The 20,471-nt window shown below is 37.9% G+C and overlaps 2 protein-coding genes across 3 annotated transcripts in view; one reads left to right on the top strand and one right to left on the bottom strand.

Annotated features, from left to right (window-relative positions):
- CCDC148 (coiled-coil domain containing 148) overlaps window positions 1-20,471 on the bottom strand; it is a 480,287-nt gene that overhangs the window by 133,199 nt on the left and 326,617 nt on the right. Inside the window, exon 16 of one of the 2 annotated variants that reach the window (XM_060302422.1) lies at window positions 11,459-11,620. In XM_060302422.1, the coding sequence (XP_060158405.1) occupies window positions 11,587-11,620 (34 nt within the window). In that variant the 3' untranslated portion in view covers window positions 11,459-11,586. Of the gene's footprint in view, window positions 1-7,170; window positions 11,621-20,471 lie in introns of those variants that run through there. The other variant, XM_060302421.1, reaches the window with a different exon arrangement.
- The window catches only part of UPP2 (uridine phosphorylase 2), a 42,585-nt gene that overhangs the window by 2,988 nt on the left and 19,126 nt on the right, over window positions 1-20,471 (top strand). The window contains exons 2-3 of the mRNA XM_030849832.1: window positions 1,964-2,081; window positions 14,451-14,609. Coding sequence (XP_030705692.1) covers window positions 1,964-2,081; window positions 14,451-14,609 — 277 coding nt within the window. The remainder of the gene's footprint in view (window positions 1-1,963; window positions 2,082-14,450; window positions 14,610-20,471) is intronic.

The raw sequence follows: 20,471 nt of genomic DNA, 5'->3' as shown, positions 1-20,471 counted from the left end.
TAAGACAAATACCATATGATACCACTTATATGTGGAATCTAAAATATGACACAAATGAACTTATCTACGAAAAAGAAACAGACTCACAGACATAAAGAACAGATTTGTGGTTGCCAATGGGGAGAGGGGACGGGGGAGGGATGGATTATGAGTTTGGGATTAGCAGATGCAAACTAGTATATATAGAATGGATAAACAACAAGGTCCTACTGTACAGCACAGGGAACTATATTCAGGATCCCGGGATTAACCATAATGGAAAAGAATATGAAAAAGAATGTATGTATATGTATAAATGAATTACCTTGCTGTACAGCAGAAATTAACACAACATTGTAAATCAACTATACTACAACAAAATGAATTTTTTAAAAAAGAATGGCTTTAAGGCCTTCTAGTTGTAGTCCTTTCTTTCTGGTAAGCTTGTCTTTCCACTGGCTTCTTAGTAATATCTCCACATTCTCTTCTGGGCATCTGGTGGAAGGAGGCTGCTGGAAAATAGAGTTTCTACTTTGAAGTGTCCTCTTTCTTACCTTACCTTCTGTTTTTAAGTCTTACTTTCCTTATTACAATAATTTTGTACTCTTATGGTTTTGCATGATTACTAAAATTAGGTCTTTCACTTGATCACTTCCCCTTTCTCCAAGCTCTTTAGTCTCACTTCTTTTCCTTCACGCTTTTTCTTGAGCATTTCTTTTTTATAAGCTCTAAATCCTGTTGCTTTAGAACTCTGTGCCTGTTTAGTCTTCCTTTTTCTATTATACCTACATTCAGTCTCTCCAGGATCCTACTCAGCTTTCTGTTTTGACCCCATCATCCTGCTTCACTTACTTCTCATTTAGATCTTCTAATGAAAAAAGATCATTTTATAGTATGTTAACAAAGAACCTCTTATTGGTCAGCAGGCTAATGCTGCTTAAAATGTCAGTGGCTTCTTGCTCAATCCAAAACAGGCTGATGGAGTAAAGGACTGGTGTCTACTCTGCACATCCACTGAGAGAGAGAGGAAGAGAAACAAATTTGAGGGAGATACTAGTTTTTTGGGAGCCAGGCCTAGAAGTAGACACATCACTTCCACCCACATTCCAATGGCCAGAACTCAGTCATATGACCTCACTTTACTGTAAGAGAAGCTGGGAATGTGGTCTAGCAATGTGCCCAGGAGGAAAAAGAATTGGGGTTTGATGAACACATTGCATTCTTTGCCACACCCTACTTTTTCATGTCAGTCTTTCTAAAACTAGTACCTGTCAGGTCCTCCATGTTGGGAAGTATAAGAATGAGAGTTAGTTATTCTATGTTCACTGTACATCAGCTGTGTTACAAACATTATCTCATTCAGGCCTTAGGCAATCTTGCAAAGCAGTTATTATTTTCACTATACCAATCTTACAGATGAGGAAGCCAAACAACAAAGATAAAATAATATACCCAAGGTTGCATAATTAGTATATATATGGTTGAACTGGCAGGGGAATCCAGGCAGTCTGATTCCAGAGCCCAGTAGCTTATGTTACACAGCCTCTCTTTCGAAGAAAGAAAATAGCCACCAGGGCTGGACAGAATTGGGTAGAAATGACTGTTCTGTAATCTACTGGTTGTATAATCTTGCACAAGTTTCTCAACTTCTGTAAGGCTTGGCTTCTTATGAATTATTAGTATTACTTACCTAATAGAATGGTCATGGGATTAAACGAGGTAATGTGTTTATTATATGCAGTTTTCATGACATTGTAAAATTTTCATGCTTAATGCTATGCCTGGTACATAGTAAGTGCACAACAAATATTAGCCATTTTTATTCATTATTATACCACATTGCTTCCTTACAAATCAATTAATCTTAAATGAAGGTTTTTGTCCAATATTTGGGCTAGTGGTTTTCATAGGTGTAGACTGATATTTCCCTTTTGTGTGGTATCCCTCCAAATTCCTTTACACCTTCTTTTATTATTTTTTTCAGAAAAGGTTTTGTTCATGTTAAAAATCCTTACCTGGACTCTATGGATGAAGATGTTCTCTATCACTTGGATTTAGGAACAAAAACACACAACCTACCAGAAATGTTTGGGGATGTAAAGGTAAAAGTATTTCTAACTTTAGGAAAAAAAATTGAGTTTCCCCTGGTGATATTTCTCCTTATTTTCCTAACATAAACTTTACACCTTTGGCTAGAGAAATGTCAGAGGTCCCCATAAGAACAAAAGCTGTGCTCGTTCTCTGAAACAATTTAGAATGTGTACATCATGAACAGTCATTTCCACCTTAACAAGATATAAAGGTTCCCAAACTAAATCTAATGCAAACATGGTTATTTGACTCTTCTGGTCCCTAAAGATAAATACAATTTTACTGACAATACTGCTGGGTGTTCAGAATTCATTACGATTCAGTTCACTATTTAACATCTTCAATTATAGGTGAACCTCACTAATTCTCATTTTATCAAATCATGAAATAACTCAACAAAACTAAAAATACTATCTTATACCACTTCTTGAAAACAACCATTATTCAGTATTTCATATTATTAAGATTTTTGTTATTTCATAAAAAATATTATGAAATAATTGTTTCTGGAATGCTACTAGGAAAATTTTATGTCAGTATTATTTATCTTAATATATATGTTAATTATAAAAATGACTCATGTTCATTATTTAAAATTGGGAAAATATAAATAAGAACAAAGATTTTTATTTTTTAAATTAAATTTAATACAGCAGGTTCTTATTAGTTACCTATTTTATATATATTAGTGTATATATGTCAATCTCAATCTCCCGATTCATCCCACCACCACCACTCACCCCCTGACCCCAGCTGTCCCCCCTTGGTGTCCATATGTTTGTTCTCTACATCTGTGTCTCTATTTCTGCCTTGCAAACTGGTTCATCTGTACCATTTTTCTAGATTCCACATATATGTGTTAATATACGATATTTGTTTTTCTCTTTCTGACTTACTTCACTCTGTATGACAGTCTCTAGATCCATCCATGTCTCTACAAATGACCCAATTTTGTTCCTTTTTATGGCTGAGGAACATTCCCTTGTACATATGTACCACATCTTCTTTATCCATTCGTCTGTCAATGGGCATTTAGGTTGCTTCCATGATGTGACTATTGTAAATAGTGCTGCAATGAACATTGGGGTGCATGTGTCTTTTTGAATTATGGCTTTCTCTGGATATATGCCCAGTAGTGGGATTGCTGGGTCATATGATAATTCTAGTTTTTAGTTTTTTAAGGAACCTCCACACTGTTCTCCATAGTGGCTGTATCAATTTACATTCCCACCGACAGGGCAAGAGGGTTCCCTTCTCTCCACACCCTCTCCAGCATTTGCTGTTTGTAGATTTTCTGATGATGCCCATTCTAACTGGTGTGAGCTGATACCTCATTGTAGTTTTGATTTGCATTTCTCTAATAATTAGTGATGTTGAGCAGATTTTCATGTGCCTCTTGGCCATCTGTATGTCTTCTTTGGAGAAGTGTCTCTTTAGGTCTTCTGCCCATTTGTGGATTGGGTTGTTTGTTTTTTTTAATATTGAGCTGCATGAGCTCTTTATATATTTTGGAGATTAATCCTTTGTCCATTGATTTGTCGGCAAATATTTTCTACCATTCTGAGGATTGTCTTTTCATCTTGTTTATGGCTTCCTTTGCTGTGCAAAAGCTTTTAAGTTTCATTACGTCCCATTTGTTTATTTTTGTTTTTATTTCCATTACTCTAGGAGGTGGATCAAAACATGTACTGCTGTGATTTATGTCAAAGAGTGTTCTTCCTATGTTTTCCTCTAAGAGTTTTATAGTGTCCAGTCCTACATTTAGGTCTTTAATTCATTTTGAGTTTATTTTTGTGTATGGTGTTAGAGAGTGTTCTAATTTCATTCTTTTACATGAAGCTGTCCCATTTTCCCAGCACCACTTATTGAAGAGACTGTCTTTTCTCCATTGTATATCCTTGCCTCCTTTGTCATTGATTAGTTGACCATAGGTGCGTGGGTTTATCTCTGGGCTTTCTATTCTGTTCCATTGATCTATATTTCTGTTTTTGTGCCAGTACCATATTGTCTTGATTACTGAAGCTTTGTAGTATAGTCTGAAATCAGGGAGTCTGATTCCTCCAGCTCCGTTTTTTTCCCTCAAGATTACTTTGGCTATTGGGGTCTTTGTGTCTCCACACAGATTTTAAGATTTTTTGTTCTAGTTCTGTAAAAAATGCCATTGGTAATTTGATAGGGATTGCACTGAATCTGTAGATTGCTTTGGAGGTAGAGTCATTTTCACAATATTGATTCTTCCAATCCAAGAACATGGTATATCTCTCTATCTGTTTGTATCATCTTTCATTTCTTTCATTAGTGTCTTACAGTTTCCTGCATACAGGTCTTTTGTTTCCCTAGGTATTTTATTCTTTTTGTTGCAATGGTGAATGGAATTGTTTCCTTAATTTCTCTGTCTGATCTTTTGTTGTTAGTGTATAGGAATGCAAGAGATTTCTGTGCATTAATTTTTATTTATTTATTTGGCTGCGATGGGGTCTTCGTTGCTTTGCGTGGGGTTTCTCTAGCTGTGGCGAGTGGGGGCTACTCTTTGCTGCGGGGCGTGGGCTTCTCATTGTGGTGGCTTCTCTTGTTGCAAAGCACGGGCTCGAGGCACGTGGGCTTCACTAGTTGTGGCATGCGGGCTCAGTAGTTGTGGCTTGCAGGCTCTAGAGCGCATGCTCAGTATTTGTGGTACACGGGCTTAATTGCTCCGCGGCATGTGGGATCTTCCTGGACCAGGGCTTGAACCCATGTCCCCTGCATTGGCAGGCAGATTCTTAACCACTGCACCACCAGGGAAGTCCCTCTGTGCATTAATTTTGTATCCTGCAACTTTACCAAGTTCATCGATTACCTCTAGTAGTTTTCTGGTGGCATATTGAGGATTATCTATGTACAGTATCATGTCATCTGCAAACAGTGACAATTTTACTTCTTTTCCAATTTGTATTCCTGTTATTTCTGTTTCTTCTCTGATTGCCATGGCTAGGACTTCCAAACCTATGCTGAATAACAGTGGCAAGAGTGGACATCCTTGTCTTTTTCCTGATCGTAGAGGAAATGCTTTCAGCTTTTCACCATTGAGAATGATGTTTGCTGTGGGTTTGTCGTATATGGCCTTTATTGTGTTGAGGTAGGTTCCCTCTATGCCCTCTTTCTGGAGAGTTTTTATCATAAATGGGTGTTGAATGTTGTCAAAATCTTTTTCTGCATCTACTGAGATGATCATGTGGTTTTTAATTCTCCAATTTGTTAATATGGTGTATCACACTGATTGATTTTTTGTATATTGAAGAATCCTTGCATCCCTGGTATAAATCCCACTTGATCATGCTGCATGATCCTTTTAGTGTGTTGTTGGATTCCGTTTGCTAGCATTTTGTTGAGGATTTTTGCATCTATATCCATCAGTGATATTGGTCTGTAACTTTCTTTTTTTGTAGTATCTTTGTCTGGTTTTGGAATCAGGGTGATGGTGGCCTCATAGAATGAGTTTGGGAGTGTTCCTTCCTCTGCAATTTTTTGGAAGAGTTTGAGAAAGATGGGTGTTAGCTCTTTTCTAAATGTTTGATAGAATTCACCTGTGAAGTCATCTGGTCCTGGACTTTTGTTTGTTGGAAGATTTTTCATCACAGTTTCAATTTGATTGAATTGTGATTGGTTTGTTCATATTTTCTTGTGATTGGTTTGTTCATATTTTCTGTTTCTTCCTGGTTCAGTCTTGGAAGGTTATACCTTCCTAAGAATTTGTCCATTTCTTCCAGGCTGTCCATTTTATTGGCATAGAGTTGCTTGTAGTAGTCTCTTATGATGCTTTGTATTTCTGCGGTGTCCGTTGTAACTTCTTTTTCATTGCTAACTTTATTGATTTAAGTCTTCCTATTTTTCTTGATGAGTCTAGCTAAAGGTTTATCAATTTTGTTTATCTTCTCAAAGAACCAGCTTTTAGTTTTATTGATCTTTGCTATTGTTTTCTTTGTTTCTATTTCATTTATTTCTGCTTTGACCTTTATGATTTCTTTCCATCTACTAACTTTGGGTTTTGTTTGTTCTTCTTTCTCTAGTTCCTTTAGATGTTAGGTTAGATTATTTATTTGCGATTTTTCTTGTTTCTTGAGGTAGGATTGTATTGCCATAAACTTCTCTCTTAGGACTGCTTTTGCTGCACCCCATAGGTTTTGGTTCGCCGTGTTTGCATTGTCACTTGTCTCTAGGTATTTTTTGATTTCCTCTTTGATTTCTTCAGTGATCTCTTGGTTATTTAGTAATGTATTGTTTAGCTTCCATGTGCTTGTGTTTTTTACGTTTCTTTCCCTGTAATTTATTTCTAATCTCATGGTGTTGTGGTCGGAAAAGATGTTTGATATGATTTCAGTTTTCTTAAACTTCCCGAGGCTTGATTTGTGACCCAAGATGTGATCTATCCTGGAGAATGTTACCTGTGCACTTGAGAAGAAAGTGTAATCTGCTATTTTGGGATGGAATGTCTGATAATTATCAATTAAATCAATCTGGTCTTTTGTGTCTTTTAAAGCCTCTGTTTCCTTCTTTTCTTTTTTTTTTTAACATCTTTATTGGAGTATAATTGCCTCACAATGTTGTGTTAGTTTCTGCTGTATAACAAAGTGAATCAGCTATACGTACACATATATCCCCATATCCTCTCCCTCTTGCGTCTCCCTCCCACCCTCCCTATCCCACCCCTCTAGGGGGTCACAAAGCACTGAGCTGATCTCCTGTGCTATGTGGCTGCTTCCCACTAGCTATCTATTTTACATTTGGTAGTGTATATATGTCAATGCCCCTCTCTCACTTCGTCCCAGCTTACCCTTCCCCCTCCCCGTGTCCTCAAGTCCATGCTTATTAATTTTCTGTCTGCATGATATGTCCATTGGTGTAAGTGAGGTGTTAAAGTGCCCCACTATTATTGTGTTACTGTTGATTTCCTCTTTTACAGCTGTTAGCATTTGCCTTATGTATTGAGGTGCTCCTATGTTGGGTGCATATATATTTATAAATGTTATATCTTCTTCTTGGATTGATCCCTTGATCATTATGTAGTGTCCTTCCTTGTCTTTTGCAACATTCTTTATTTTAAAGTCTACTTTATCTGATATGAGTATTGCTACTCCAGCTTTTTTTTTTTTTTTTTTGCGGTACGCAGGCCTCTCACTGTTGTGGTCTCTCCTGTTGCAGAGCACAGGCTCCGGACGCACAGGCCCAGCAGCCATGGCTCACGGGCCTAGCCGCTCCGCAGCACGTGGGATCCTCCCAGACCGGGGCATGAACTCGCATCCCCTGCATTGTCAGGCGGACTCTCAACCACTGCCCCACCAGGGAAGCCCCAGCTTTCTTTTGATTTCCATTTGCATGGAATATCTTTTTCCATCCCCTCACTTTCAGTCTGTATGTATCCTTAGGTCTGAAGTGGTTGTCTCTAGACAGCATATATATGGGTCTTGTTTTAGTATCCATTCAGTGAGCCTGTGTCTTTTGGTTGGAGCATTTAATCCAGTGACATTTAAGTTAATTATCGATATGTATGTTCCTATTACCATTTTATTAATTGTTTTGGGTTTATTTTTGTAGGTCCTTTTCTTCTCTTGTGTTTCCCACTTAGAGAAGTTCCTTTAGCATTTGTTGTAGAGCTGGTTCAGTGGTGCTGAATTCTCTTAGCTTTTGCTTGTCTGTAAAGCTTTTGATTTCTCCGTCAAATCTGAAAGAGATCCTTGCTGGGTAGAGTAATCTTGGTTGTAGGTTCTCTCCTTTCATCACTTTAAATATATCGTGCCACTCCCTTCTGGCTTGTAGAATTTCTGCTGAGAAGTCAGCTGTTAATCTTATGGGAGTTCCTTTATATGTTATTTGTCATTTTTCCCTTGTTGCTTTTAATAATTTTTCTTTGTCTTTAATTTTTGTCAATTTGATTACTATTGCCTCGGTGTGTTTATCCTTGGGTTTATCCTATATGGGACTCTCTGCTCTTCCTGGACTTGGGTGGCTATTTCCTTTCCCATGTGAGGGAAATTTTCTACTATAATCTCTTCAAATATTTTCTCAGGTCATTTCTGTCTGTCTTCTCCTTCTGAGACCCCTATAATGTGAATGTTGTTGTGTTTAATGTTGTCCCAGAGGTCTCTTAGGCTGTTTTCATTTTTTTTCATTCTTTTTTCTTTATTCTGTTCTGCAGCAGTGAATTCCACCACTCTGTCTTCCAGGTCACTTCTCAGTTATTCTGCTATTGATTCCTTCTAGTGTATTTTTCATTTAAGTTATTGTGTTGTTCATCTGTTTGTTTGTTCTTTAATTCTTCTAGGTCTTTGTTAAACATTTCTTGCATCTTCTCGATCTTTGCCTCCATTCTTTTTCCAAGGTCCTGGATCATCTTCACTATCATTATTCTGAATTCTTTTTCTGGAAGGTTGCCTATCTCCACTTCATTTAGTTGTTTTTCTGGGGTTTTACCATTTTCCTTCATCTGATACATAGTCCTCTGCCTTTTCATTTTTTCTATCATTCTGTGAATGTGGTTTTTGTTCCACAGGCTGCAGGATTGTATTTCTTCTTCCTTCTGCTGTCTGTCCTCTGGTGGATGAGGCTATCTAAGAGGCCTGTGCAAGCTTCCTGATGGGAGGCACTGGTGGTGGGCAGAGCTGGGTGTTGCTCTGGTGGGCAGTGTTCAGTACAACTTTAATCTGCTTGTCTGCTGATGGGTGGGGCTGAGTTCCCTCCCTGTTGGTTGTTTGGCCTGAAGCAGCCCAGCACTGGAGGCTATAGGCTGTTTGGTGGGGCTAATGGTGGACTCCGGGAGGGCTCATGCCAAGAAGTACTTCCCAGAACTTCTGCTTCCAGTGTCCTTGTCCCCACAGTGAGCCAGAGCCACCCCCCACCTCTGCAGGAGACCCTCTACACTAGCAGGTAAGTCTGGTTCAGTCTCCTATGGGGTCACTGTTCCTTCCCTCTGGGTCTTGATGTGCACACTACTTTGTGTGTACCCTCTAAGAGTGGAGTCTCTGTTTCCCCCAGTCCTGTCAAAGTCCTACAGTCAAATCCCACTAGCCTTCAAAGTCTGATTCTCTGGGAATTCCTCCTCCCACTGCTGGACCCCCAGGTTGGGAAGCCTGATGTGGGGCTCAGAACCTTCACTCCAGTGAGTGGACTTCTGTGGTATAATTGTTCTCTAGTTTGTGAGTCACCCACCTAGTGGTTATGGGATTTGATTTTATTGTGATTGCACCCCTACTGCCATCTCACTGAGGCTTCTCCTTTGTCTCTGGGTGTGGGGTATCTCTTTTGGTGAGTTCCAGTGTCATCCTGTCAATGATTGTTCAGCAGTTAGTTGTGATTCCAGTGCTCCTGCAAGAGGGAGTGAGTGCATGTCCTTCTACTCTGTCATCTTGAACCAATCTAGAACAATGATTTTTAAAAACACGTCTAAAAAAACCCCTACCAGCTAAACAACGATGCCATCAACCTATTTTCTTTTCTTTCAGTTCTTTTTAACAAATAGATTTTTAAATAGTTGGAATTACATAACTTTACAGTCTGTGTTTTTCACTTAACTTTATGTCATTAACATTTCCCCATATTATAGTGTTCTCTTTGAAACACATGGTTTATGGATGCCAAGCGCCTGTGCCATACATTACATAGTCTACTATTGACTTTAATGTTGAAGTATTTTCTATCATAAACACACTCAAATGGATATTTTTGTACCTATAATTTTTTTTACATTTAAGTCTATTAAGATTTACAGAAATGGTCAAAGGGAATGAACTTAAAAATTTTTTTTTTGTTTTCTAAAAGGCCTACACCTAATCACAGTCCCACCGCTAGAGAATTGTGCAGTTTTCATCTGACTTTTATTCACTCCTTTAGCAATTACAAGAACAAAAATAAAAGCTCTCAGACCCACTACCTCAAATCTTCACATTCCCTCTTTTAGGTGGGTGTAGCAGATATTCATTTCCTCCATAAAACAAGGAAATTGAATTCAGAGTGGTCAAAGGTGGTTAACAAATTACACCATATAGTGGCAGAGCTAGGACTTGGACCAAATTCTTCTAAGTCCAATTTCCAGGGTTCTTGCCCACTGCACTAGCTGGGCTTTTTGAGTCATCATAACTGAGAATAGTCTATTAATTGACAGGGGGCATTGAAGAAAGGGGAGGAAGAGGAGGAGGCGGTTAGCTAGACAAAGAAGGAGGAGGAGGAGAAGGAAGGAAGGGTGGCAGGGTGGGGAGGAGAAGAAATAAATCTATGATATTCATTAACAGTAGGGGCTACATTGCTCCCTCCCCCTCCCATCTTTCCTAGGGCACAGGTGTGATGGTGTGGGCTCATCTGATGTGACCCGCCCATTTCCCTACTCCTCTACAGTCAGCGGCTCTTTGCTCTTTCATGGCCTTCCCTCAATCTTTTGCTTCATCTTTTCATCTCTTCCTACTGCTGTTTCTGATGTTTATGCTCCAAGAGTAAATTGATCAAGGCTGTCTTTGATACTCATTAATTGGACTTTACCTGAATTCAAATATTAGGTTTGAGGTTCATGCTTCACAATGACTTTTCCAGGACCCTTACATAAGGATAATTCTGATTAATTAAATGATCTATCATAATTAATAAACTAACATGAACATCTAATTAATAACTAAATAGACTGATGTTTTTGAGATAGAAAGTGATCTATAATTTACATATCTAGGTATCTGTCTCTCCTCTACCTGCCTAGATTTTTATCAGCACTTATTCTCATACTTCATCATAACCACTATCCAACCTTATAAGCTCATAATCCACCTGGCTGTGGACAATTTCAATAGATTCTCTTTTGGATAAAAAGACATGCTCTGGTTTAGAACTCATTTTTTTCTACTAGAGAACAACTCTATTGATTGGGCCATTTTGATGGATAGGAGGCAAAAGTGTGTGTGTGTGGGGGGGGGTGTAGATTGGGGAGCAGGTAACGTAGTTCCAAATGATCAGAATTGGCTGTTTAACCTATTCTTTAGAGGCAACAGGTAAAGCCTGACTTATATTTATAGATGCTCTTCTCAGAAACTTGCCTCCTTCCAGTTACGTTCTTATCTTTGAATAAGAACATGCTAGGTTCAATTTCTCAACTCCCTTAAATCCCAGGGTAGCAATTCTAGCTAATAAGAGAGGACATAATCCATCAGTACCTGAAAACTCAGCCTTGTCTTCACAGAGATGATAATCATTATTAACAGCACTATCTTCAAAGAAAAGGAGAACTCTGGGTGTGTAAAATTTTAAATCTTAAAGATTCTGACAACCATTCCTATTTTATTCATTTTCTTACTTACTGTACTTAAAAGGTTTTGTTAGTTGCTACTTCAAAATATCAGTGGCTTAACACAATGTAAGTTTGTTTCTCACTCACACTGAGTACCAAGTGGGTGCTCCTGGTCAATCAGTGGCTTTCTTCCAACTGGTGATTAGGGACCCAGGCTCCTTCTATCTTGTTGCTCTGTCATCTTCAAGGAGTGCCTTGCAAAGTTTCACTGGGTGTCAGCGCCCATTCAGCAGACAAACAGAAGACAATCTATAGGATCACCAATGGGAGATTTCTATGTGTTAGAACTGGAAGCGACACCATTTCTGTTCACATTCTAGTAGCTGGAACTCAGGCATATGGTCTCATCTGCCTGAAGAGGAGGCTGGGAAGTTGAGTTTAGTAGTGTGCCCAGAAAGAAGGGGGAAGAGTTTGGTAAACAGCTAATGTCTTTTGTCATATAGACTTGAATCAATCAATCAGTTGAAAAATATAGTGGAGTATCTTTAGAAGTTATCTACTCAAATTCAACCTCCAAATATATCTTTTATAAGATCACTAACTGGTACCCTCCAATCTCTCCCTAGAAATCTCAAGTAACATGGAAAAGCATTATCTTACAATACTATGTAATATGTATTTTAAGTCTCTATACTCCTTTATTAACAGACAAAATACATATACTGCAGTAGGACCAGATAAATACAACATGGCAAAGCTAAGTCTTTCAAGACACTAGGCATATTTGAAAGTGAGTTCATTCTGGCAGTCTTTAGGCAAAGTCCTTAACATAGTTTTGTAATGCTTCAGACTCCTTCCCAAGACATTTCTATCTTCTTTGATAAAACCAGGACAAATGATAATTTTTTGGGGGGGACATAAATCACAGAAAGTGTCACTTAAAGTCATTGTTGGTTGGTGGTCTTCAGCCATATTTTACTCCTCGTCAAAGCAGCCAGACTGAAAATTGTGTCAATAGGTGATATTTAGTAAGTCTGATTTAGAAGTAAGTCTTCAAGAACAAAAACGCTTTTGTCTACACTTATCATCTTTATGTCTCCAGAAACATTCAGAAATTCCTGTTGATTACAGCAATATCTAAGTTCAAAGAAGAATTCAAACCACAAGCTATTCCAACATCTGTTTTGGTTTTATGGTCAATCTGAATAGTTGTAATTTACATTTACTGGCACCACACACTGAGGTTATTTTCAAACTACTGTATTTTGTAAAAAGGAAACAACAACAACAAAAATGACCTCCTTGTACTTGGATCTTGAGCCAAGTCTTAACTGTCCATACGAACAGAGGGGAATATTTCACAAATAATCAATGCTAATTTAAAAACTTACCTTAGACCATGGTCTTATCCTCTTTGCTACTCAGCCTTGATGGCTAACTTTCATTGCAGTTCATTACCAACTTTAGGCCCCAACAGAGAAACTCATAAGAAGACACAGAAAAGATAATAATGAGGGTAGAAGAGAGGCAGAGGGCCTGGATAAAAGGTTAATTACATCCCACCATCAAGAATGAGGGTGGCATAGGAATTATTGCTAAATGGAAACAAAATGCATCATGTAATGAGACCACCCAATACTCACAGTAAATTGTGAATCGGGCACCTAATTCTACAACCTCAGTTAGTTATTTCCTTGGGCAGATACTCTTTATCCTTGTGAGGGGCCTCACTGGCAATCCTTCTGAAGCTCTGCCTAACGCTGCCCACATCAGTCAGGCACTACCAGCTGCCTTTTCCTTACTGGATTTGAACTAGTTTCATTTGCACTAAATTCCAAAAATACAGAAACAAATAAGCAAGCTCAAAAGCAGGGCCAGGAAATTGCTCTATGATATGAAAAACGGAAGTTGCCATTTGTTGACCACTCAGAAAGTGCCTGGCTTTGTCCCCTATCATGTTCAATCTCATCTTATCCTCACAAAAACCCTCTGAAGGATACTACGGTTTTTTTTTTTGTTTGTTTGTTTGTTTCTATTTTGGAGGTGATAATCTGAGGCACGTAGAGATTACACGTATAACACTGAACAAACTACTTAATCAGATACAGGGTTGGGGTGCAAAGCCAGGCTTCTCTAACCTCAAAGGTTAGTCCTTAAACCATTGTGTTGCCTTATCTCTCTGACTTGGAGCCTCTTCAGACTCTGTGCACCTCACTGCTCAGCTCAGATTCCAGAATGACTTTGCACCTGGCACCTTTCTGTGGGCTGTGCTTCCTCCGGTCTCTGACATCTGCTGCCACTCCTCCTCCCCACTGCTGAGCCCTGGTCCCCACCAGTCTGGCTGCTCATCCACGCTGCTCTTAGGCCATGTCCATCCTCTCTCTGATATCCACCTCTCCCATCCCTGGGACTGATGTACCCCTAAGAGGCTATTGCACAAGCAACCACCAGACAATTTTATTACCATATTTTATTAGATTTGACACCCTTGACTACAATCCATATTGTAATTTCAGAGATGTTAAAATGTGAATAAGACAAAAATAAAACCAAATTGTTGGAAATGAAGAAATACCGTAGTGAGATTTCTAGTCTACAATGATAAGGCTTGTTCCATGAAAATGTCTTCTGAATGAGAAGTTGGAAAGTCTTGATGTGTTTTCTTTAAAGCTTTAAATTAACATAGTATATTTTATAATAAAAATGTATGATTGGGAATGTGGAATCAGAAAACACATCTAAACTTATAGTTCTCATGTTATGTATTTCCATGTCCTCGGAATTGACACATTAAGCCTATAGCCCGCTAATGCCCAACAATAAGCTGCCTATGTCCACTTAAGATGCTTCTTGATGTTCACCATGACAAAAACACCAGGAAACACCCACCTGAACAAAATCAACACTTATTTTGATTTTGTGATTATCTTTTTCATTACTAATTATGTACATAAACTATGTTTCTGGTTGCCTTATTTACCGGGTAATGATGCCAATTAGTTAACTCATGAACATAACCCATAACATCTACATATACCCTTAAGAATATAATTGAAAAATAAAAACATTAAAGTTGAAAGCTGACCCTTGCTTTTTATCCCAGTTACTAAGGCAGGTTATTGTTTATTTTTATTAACAGTTTGTCTGCGTTGGTGGAAGCCCTAACAGAATGAAAGCATTTGCACTGTTTATGCACAAGGAACTCAGATTGGAAGACAGTGAAGAAGACGTTAAGGACATCTGTGCCGGGACTGACAGATATTGTATGTACAAAATTGGTCCCGTGCTCTCTATCAGTGTAAGTACTCAATGGCTGCACGTCACATAGTCATCACAAGCTAGCAAAAGAAAGTGGGAACTTCCAAATACAGGAGTTCTTTTTCCCCTCCTGCTTTGCATTTTCACACAATAAATTAAGTGTCCAGGTGTGACATTCATAGTTGGAAAAAGTCCTAGGGGCAGAAAATAACATTCAGTGCTACTTTGGTTTGCTTTATTAGTTACCACTTAGCTATGCAAGTTAGGAGAAAAAACCCTCAAAGCACATTTCCTCTCTTTAGCTTGTAACTGATTAATAAGCCACCAGCAATTTTTTCTCCTCTACCCTTTATCCAGCTTTGGGAATGTTGGGCTTTTAGTACACAGGGGCCAATTTTCAGGATTACCCAAGTTGTGCCATTTAACACTGTAATAAGCTCACTGAAAAGCTGCTAATACATTTCCATGGAGCTCTTGCAAACTGCTCTCCTGTATTTAGAATATGTTAACAGCTCTGGACACACAGTGTCCTGAGACAATATGAAAGTGGAATGACTTGCAATTTTAGGGAACACAGAGACCGTTTCCCTCTTGGACTCAGGATAGCATACACTTAGCGGAACGTACATGCGTGTGCACCCAGCTTGCCTTCCAAGTGGGTCTCTCTGCCACAGGGCTGTATTCTGAAACAATAGCTCTGAGTCTGTACATATCTGTACACTGCAGCCCTCATAAGGGGCACAGCTAAGCATGCCAGGTGACAAGGGAAGAATCCACTGCAGAGATGTGATAATTCTAAGGAGCTGGATTATATGTGACTCCCGCACCGGGGAATAACTATCAATTGCTCTATAGTACGTGGAGATGGAAGGATGGATGATCATGGCTGGAAGCCTAGACCGAAGAAGGGAAAATTATGCAACACCGGTGGGACAGCCAAGTTGGTCTCCCCTCTGGGACAAAATACATGAAACCTGCTTTGGGCTCACATGGGAGAATCCATTCGTTCATTTGTTCATTCAACAATTACAGAAAGCTACATTAGAAAGAAACTGAGTATCCCCAGATCTTGGCACATTTTGTCTTGCTAACTTTTGCTTGACTTTTAGACTACAACTCTTTGTCCTTTTCTTTGCACAATAAATGGGTAAGGACAGAAAAGTAAAATTTATAAAAATGTGAAACTATCATAAACAAGTAGTAAAACTTCAGAGTAAGATATAAAAATGGCAGTAGACTGATCCTGCTGTCCATCAGGGAAAAAGAACTGAAATATGCATCATGTCCAGAGGGGTCAGACAATTAGAAATGAGTCTCACTAGGCAGAAAGAGGATTTCCAGTTGAGACCACTTCTTTGAAAATTCTTCCTCTCCAGCAGCTGCTGAGGAGTGTGTGTGTGTGTGTGTGTGTGAGAGAGAGAGAGAGAGCGAGCGAGACAGAGAAAGAGAGAAAGAGAGAGAGTCTAGCAGAAACATACAAGCCCATTTGTCATTTTATCACCGTGACACATATTAAGTGATAATCATAAACCTATTAAATATCTGATTTAGGAGGAACCTAATAGATTAAATAATGGTTCATTTTCTTAATATACAATTGAGGAAATGAGATTTAGAGAGTTTATTCATTAGTGGTAGAGTCCAGTCTTGTTAATCTTGGATATACATTTTTTTTGATTAAGTAATGTTTTTAATTTTGATCAACTTAAAAAATATAGAAAAATGCGAATAAGGAACTGTAGCCATATTCAGAATTACTGATATACATGTTTCCATCTTTTGTGTATGTATCTACCCATCTATCTGATTTCTTTCTTTCTCTCTCTTTCTCTTCCTTCCTTCCTTCCTTTTTCTTTCTTTTCCTTCTTTCTCTTTTTTCCTTCTTTCTTTATCCTTCCATCTATCATCTATACTTGTATGCATGTATGTGTGTATGTATGTATGTAACTCTCTAAAGTTTCCTTCAAATTTTCTCTATTCTTCAAATAGTCTGCTATAACAGCTGTTTTGTGTGTATTTCATGTATCAATTCAGATCATTTTTTTCTAATGTTTTGGTATTATTTTGTCAATGGGTGATAGAATATAAGTTATTTGTTTCTCTTTGTTGATATTGTACTTGCTTTTATTTAACTGATTAATTGCTGTCTTTATTGGGGGGTTTTATCATTTTTACTTATTTTTTTTCCTTTAGCATTGTTCATTTTTTTTGAATTTTTATTTTTTAAAACAGCAGGTTCTTATTAGTTATCTATTTTATGCATATTAGTGTATATACGTCAATCCCAATCTCCCAATTCATCCCACCACCAACTCCACCCCCGGCCGCTTTCCCCCCTTGGTGTCCATACGTTTGTTCTCTACATCTGTGTCTCTATTTCTGCCTTGCAAACCGGTTCATCTGTACCATTTTTCTAGATTCCACATATATGTGTTAATATACAATAGTTGTTTTTCTCTTTCTGACATAGTTCACTCTGTATGACAGTCTCTAGATCCATCCACGTCTCTACAAATGACCCAATTTCATTCCTTTTAATGGCTGAGTAATATCCCCTTGTATATACGTACCACATCTTTATCCATTCATCTGTCAATGGGCATTTAGGTTGCTTCTATGACCTGGCTATAGTAAATAGTGCTGCAATGAACATATTGGTACATGACTCTTTTTGAATTATGGTTTTCTCTGGGTATATGCCCAGTAGTGGGATTGCTGGATCATATGGTAATTCTATTTTTAGTTTTTTAAGGAACCTCCATCCTATTCTCCATAGTGGCTGCATCAATTTACATTCCCACTAACAGTGCAAGAGGGTTCCCTTTTCTCCACACCCTCTCCAGAATTTGTTGTTTGTAGATTTTCTCATGATGGCCATTCTGACCGGTATGAGGTGATACCTCATTGTAGTTTTGATTTGCATTTCACTAATAATTAGTGATGTTGAGAAGATTTTCATGTGCCTCTTGGCCCTCTATATGTCTTCTTTGGAGAAATGTCTCTTTAGATCTTCTGCCCATTTTTGGATTGGGTTTGTTTTTTTAATATTGAGCTGCATGAGCTGTTTATATATTTTGGAGATTAATCCTTTGTCCATTGATTCATTTGCAAATATTTTCCCCTATTCTGAGGGTGGTCTTTTCGTCTTGTTTATAGTTTCCTTTGCTTTGCAAAAGCTTTTAAGTTTCATTAGGGCCCATTTGTTTATTTTTATTTCCATTACTCTAGGAGGTGGGTCAAAAAAGATCTTGCTGTGGTTTATGTCAAAGAGTGTTCTTCCTATGTTTTCCACTAAGAGGTTTATGGTGTCTGGTCTTATATTTAGGTCTTTAATCCATTTGGAGTTCATTTTTGTGTATGGTGTTAGGGAGTGTTCTAATTTCATTCTTTTACATGTAGCTGTCCAGTTTTTCCAGCACCACTTATTGAAGAGACTGTCTTTTCTCCATTGTATATCCTTGCCTCCTTTGTCACTGATTAGTTGACCATATGTGTGTGGGTTTATCTCTGGGCTTTCTATCCTGTTCCATTGATCTATATTTCTGTTTTTGTGCCAGTACCATACCGTCTTGATTACTGAAGCTTTGTAGTATAGTCTGAAGTCAGGGAGTCTGATTCCTCCAGCACCACTTTTTCCCTCAAGATTGCTTTGGCTATTCGGGGTCTTTTGTGTCCCCATATAAATTTTAAGATTTTTTGTTCTAGTTCTGTAAAAAGTGCCATTGGTAGTTTGATAGGGATTGCATTGAATCTGTAGATTGCTTTGGGTAGTAGAGTCATTTTCATAATATTGATTTTTCCAACCCAGAAACATGGTATATCTCTCCATCTGTTTCTGTCATCTTTGATTTCTTTCATCAGTGTCTTACAGTTTTCTGAGTACAGGTCTTTTACCTACTTAGGTAGGTTTATTTCTAGGTATTTTATTCTTTTTGTTGCAATGGTGAATGGGATTGTTTCCTTAATTTCTCTGTCTGATCTTTTGTTGTTAATGCATAGGAATGCAAGAAATTTCTTGCATTAATTTTGTATCCTGCAACTTTACAAAATTCATCGATTAGATCTAGTAGTTCTGGTGGCATATTGAGGATTATCTATGTACAGTATCATGTCATCTGCAAACAGTGACAGTTTTACTTCTTCTTTTCCAGTCTGTATTCCTGTTATTTCTGTTTCTTCTCTGATTGCCATGGCTAGAACTTCCAAAACTATGTTGAATAATAGTGGCAAGAGTGGACATCCTTGTCTTGTTCCTGATCTTAGAGGAAATGGTTTCCATTTTTCACCATTGAGAATGATGTTTGCTGTGGGTTTGTCATATATGACCTTTATTATGTTGAGGTAGGTTCTCTCTATGCCCACTCTCTGGAGAGTTTTTATCATAAATAGGTGTTGAATGTTGTCAAAAGCTTTTTCTGCATCTACTGAGATGATCATATGGTTTTTATTCTTCAATTTGTTAATATGGTGTATCACATTGATTTTTTGTATATTGAAGAATCCTTGCATCCCTAGGATAAATTCCACTTGATCATGATGTATGATCCTTTTAATGTGTTGTTGGATTCTGTTTGCTAGTATTTTGTTGAGGATTTTTGCATCTATATTCATCAGTGATATTGTTCTGTAACCTTCTTTTTTTGTAGTATCTTTGTCTGGTTTTGGAATGAGGGTGATGGTGGCTTCGTAGAGTGAGTTTGGGAGTGTTCCTTCTTCTGCAATTTCTTGGAAGAGTTTGAGAAAGATGGGTGTTAGCTCTTTTCTAAATGTTTGATAGAATTCACCTGTGAAGCCATCTGGTCCTGGACTTTTGTTTGTTGGAAGATTTTTCATCACAGTTTCAATTTGATTACTTGTGATTGGTTTGTTCATATTTTCTGTTTCTTCCTGGTTCAGTCTTTGAATGTTACACCTTTCTAAGTATTTGTCCATTTCTGTCCATGCCATTTTATTGGCCTAGAGTTGCTTGTAGTAGTCTCTTATGATGCTTTGTATTTCTGCGGTGTCCGTCCTAACTTCTCCTTTTTCATTGCTAACTTTATTGATTTAAGTCATCTCCCTATTTTTCTTGATGAGTCTAGCTAAAGGTTTATCAATTTTGTTTATCTTCTCAAAGACTTAGCTTTTAGTTTTATTGATCTTTGCTATTGTTTTCTTTGTTTCTATTTCATTTATTTCTGCTCTGACCTTTATGATTTCTTTCCCTCTGCTAACTTTGGGTTTTATTTTTTTCTTTCTCTAGTTCTTTCAGGTGTAAGGTTAGATTATTTATTTGTGATTTTTCTTGGCTCTTGAGGTCGGATTGTATTGCTATAAACTTTCCTCTTAGGGCTGCTTTTACTGCACCCCATAGGTTTTGGGCTGTCGTGTTTTCATTGTCACTTGTCTCTAGGTATCTTTTGATTTCCTCTTTGATTTCTTCAGTGATCTCTTGGTTATTTAGTAACGTATTGTTTAGCTTCCATGTGTTTGTGTTTTTTGCATTTCTTTCCCTGTAATTTATTTCTAATCTCATAGTGTTGTGGTCGGAAAAGATGCTTGATATTATTTCAGTTTTCTTAAATTTCCCGAGGCTTGATTTGTGACCCAAGATGTGATCTATCCTGGAGAATGTTACCAGTGCACTTGAGAAGATAGTGTAATCTGCTGTTTTCAGATGAAATGTCCTAGAAATATCAATTAAATCTATCTGGTCTATTGTGTCATTTAAATCTGTGTTGCCTTATTAATTTTCTGTCTTGATGATATGTCGATTGGTATAAGTGAGGTGTTAAAGTCCCGCAGTACTATTGTGTTACTGAATCTTGGACATACAACTAATACCGGTTTGATTGATAGCCTCTAGGAGACTTACAATGCATTTGGAAGTCAGAACATGTTCCATGGCAACCAAAAATGGGAA

This window comes from Globicephala melas, chromosome 7 (assembly GCF_963455315.2).
Source record: "Globicephala melas chromosome 7, mGloMel1.2, whole genome shotgun sequence".
In the NCBI taxonomy this organism is placed as follows: domain Eukaryota; kingdom Metazoa; phylum Chordata; class Mammalia; order Artiodactyla; family Delphinidae; genus Globicephala; species Globicephala melas.
This window is presented reverse-complemented; position numbering and strand designations above follow the sequence as displayed.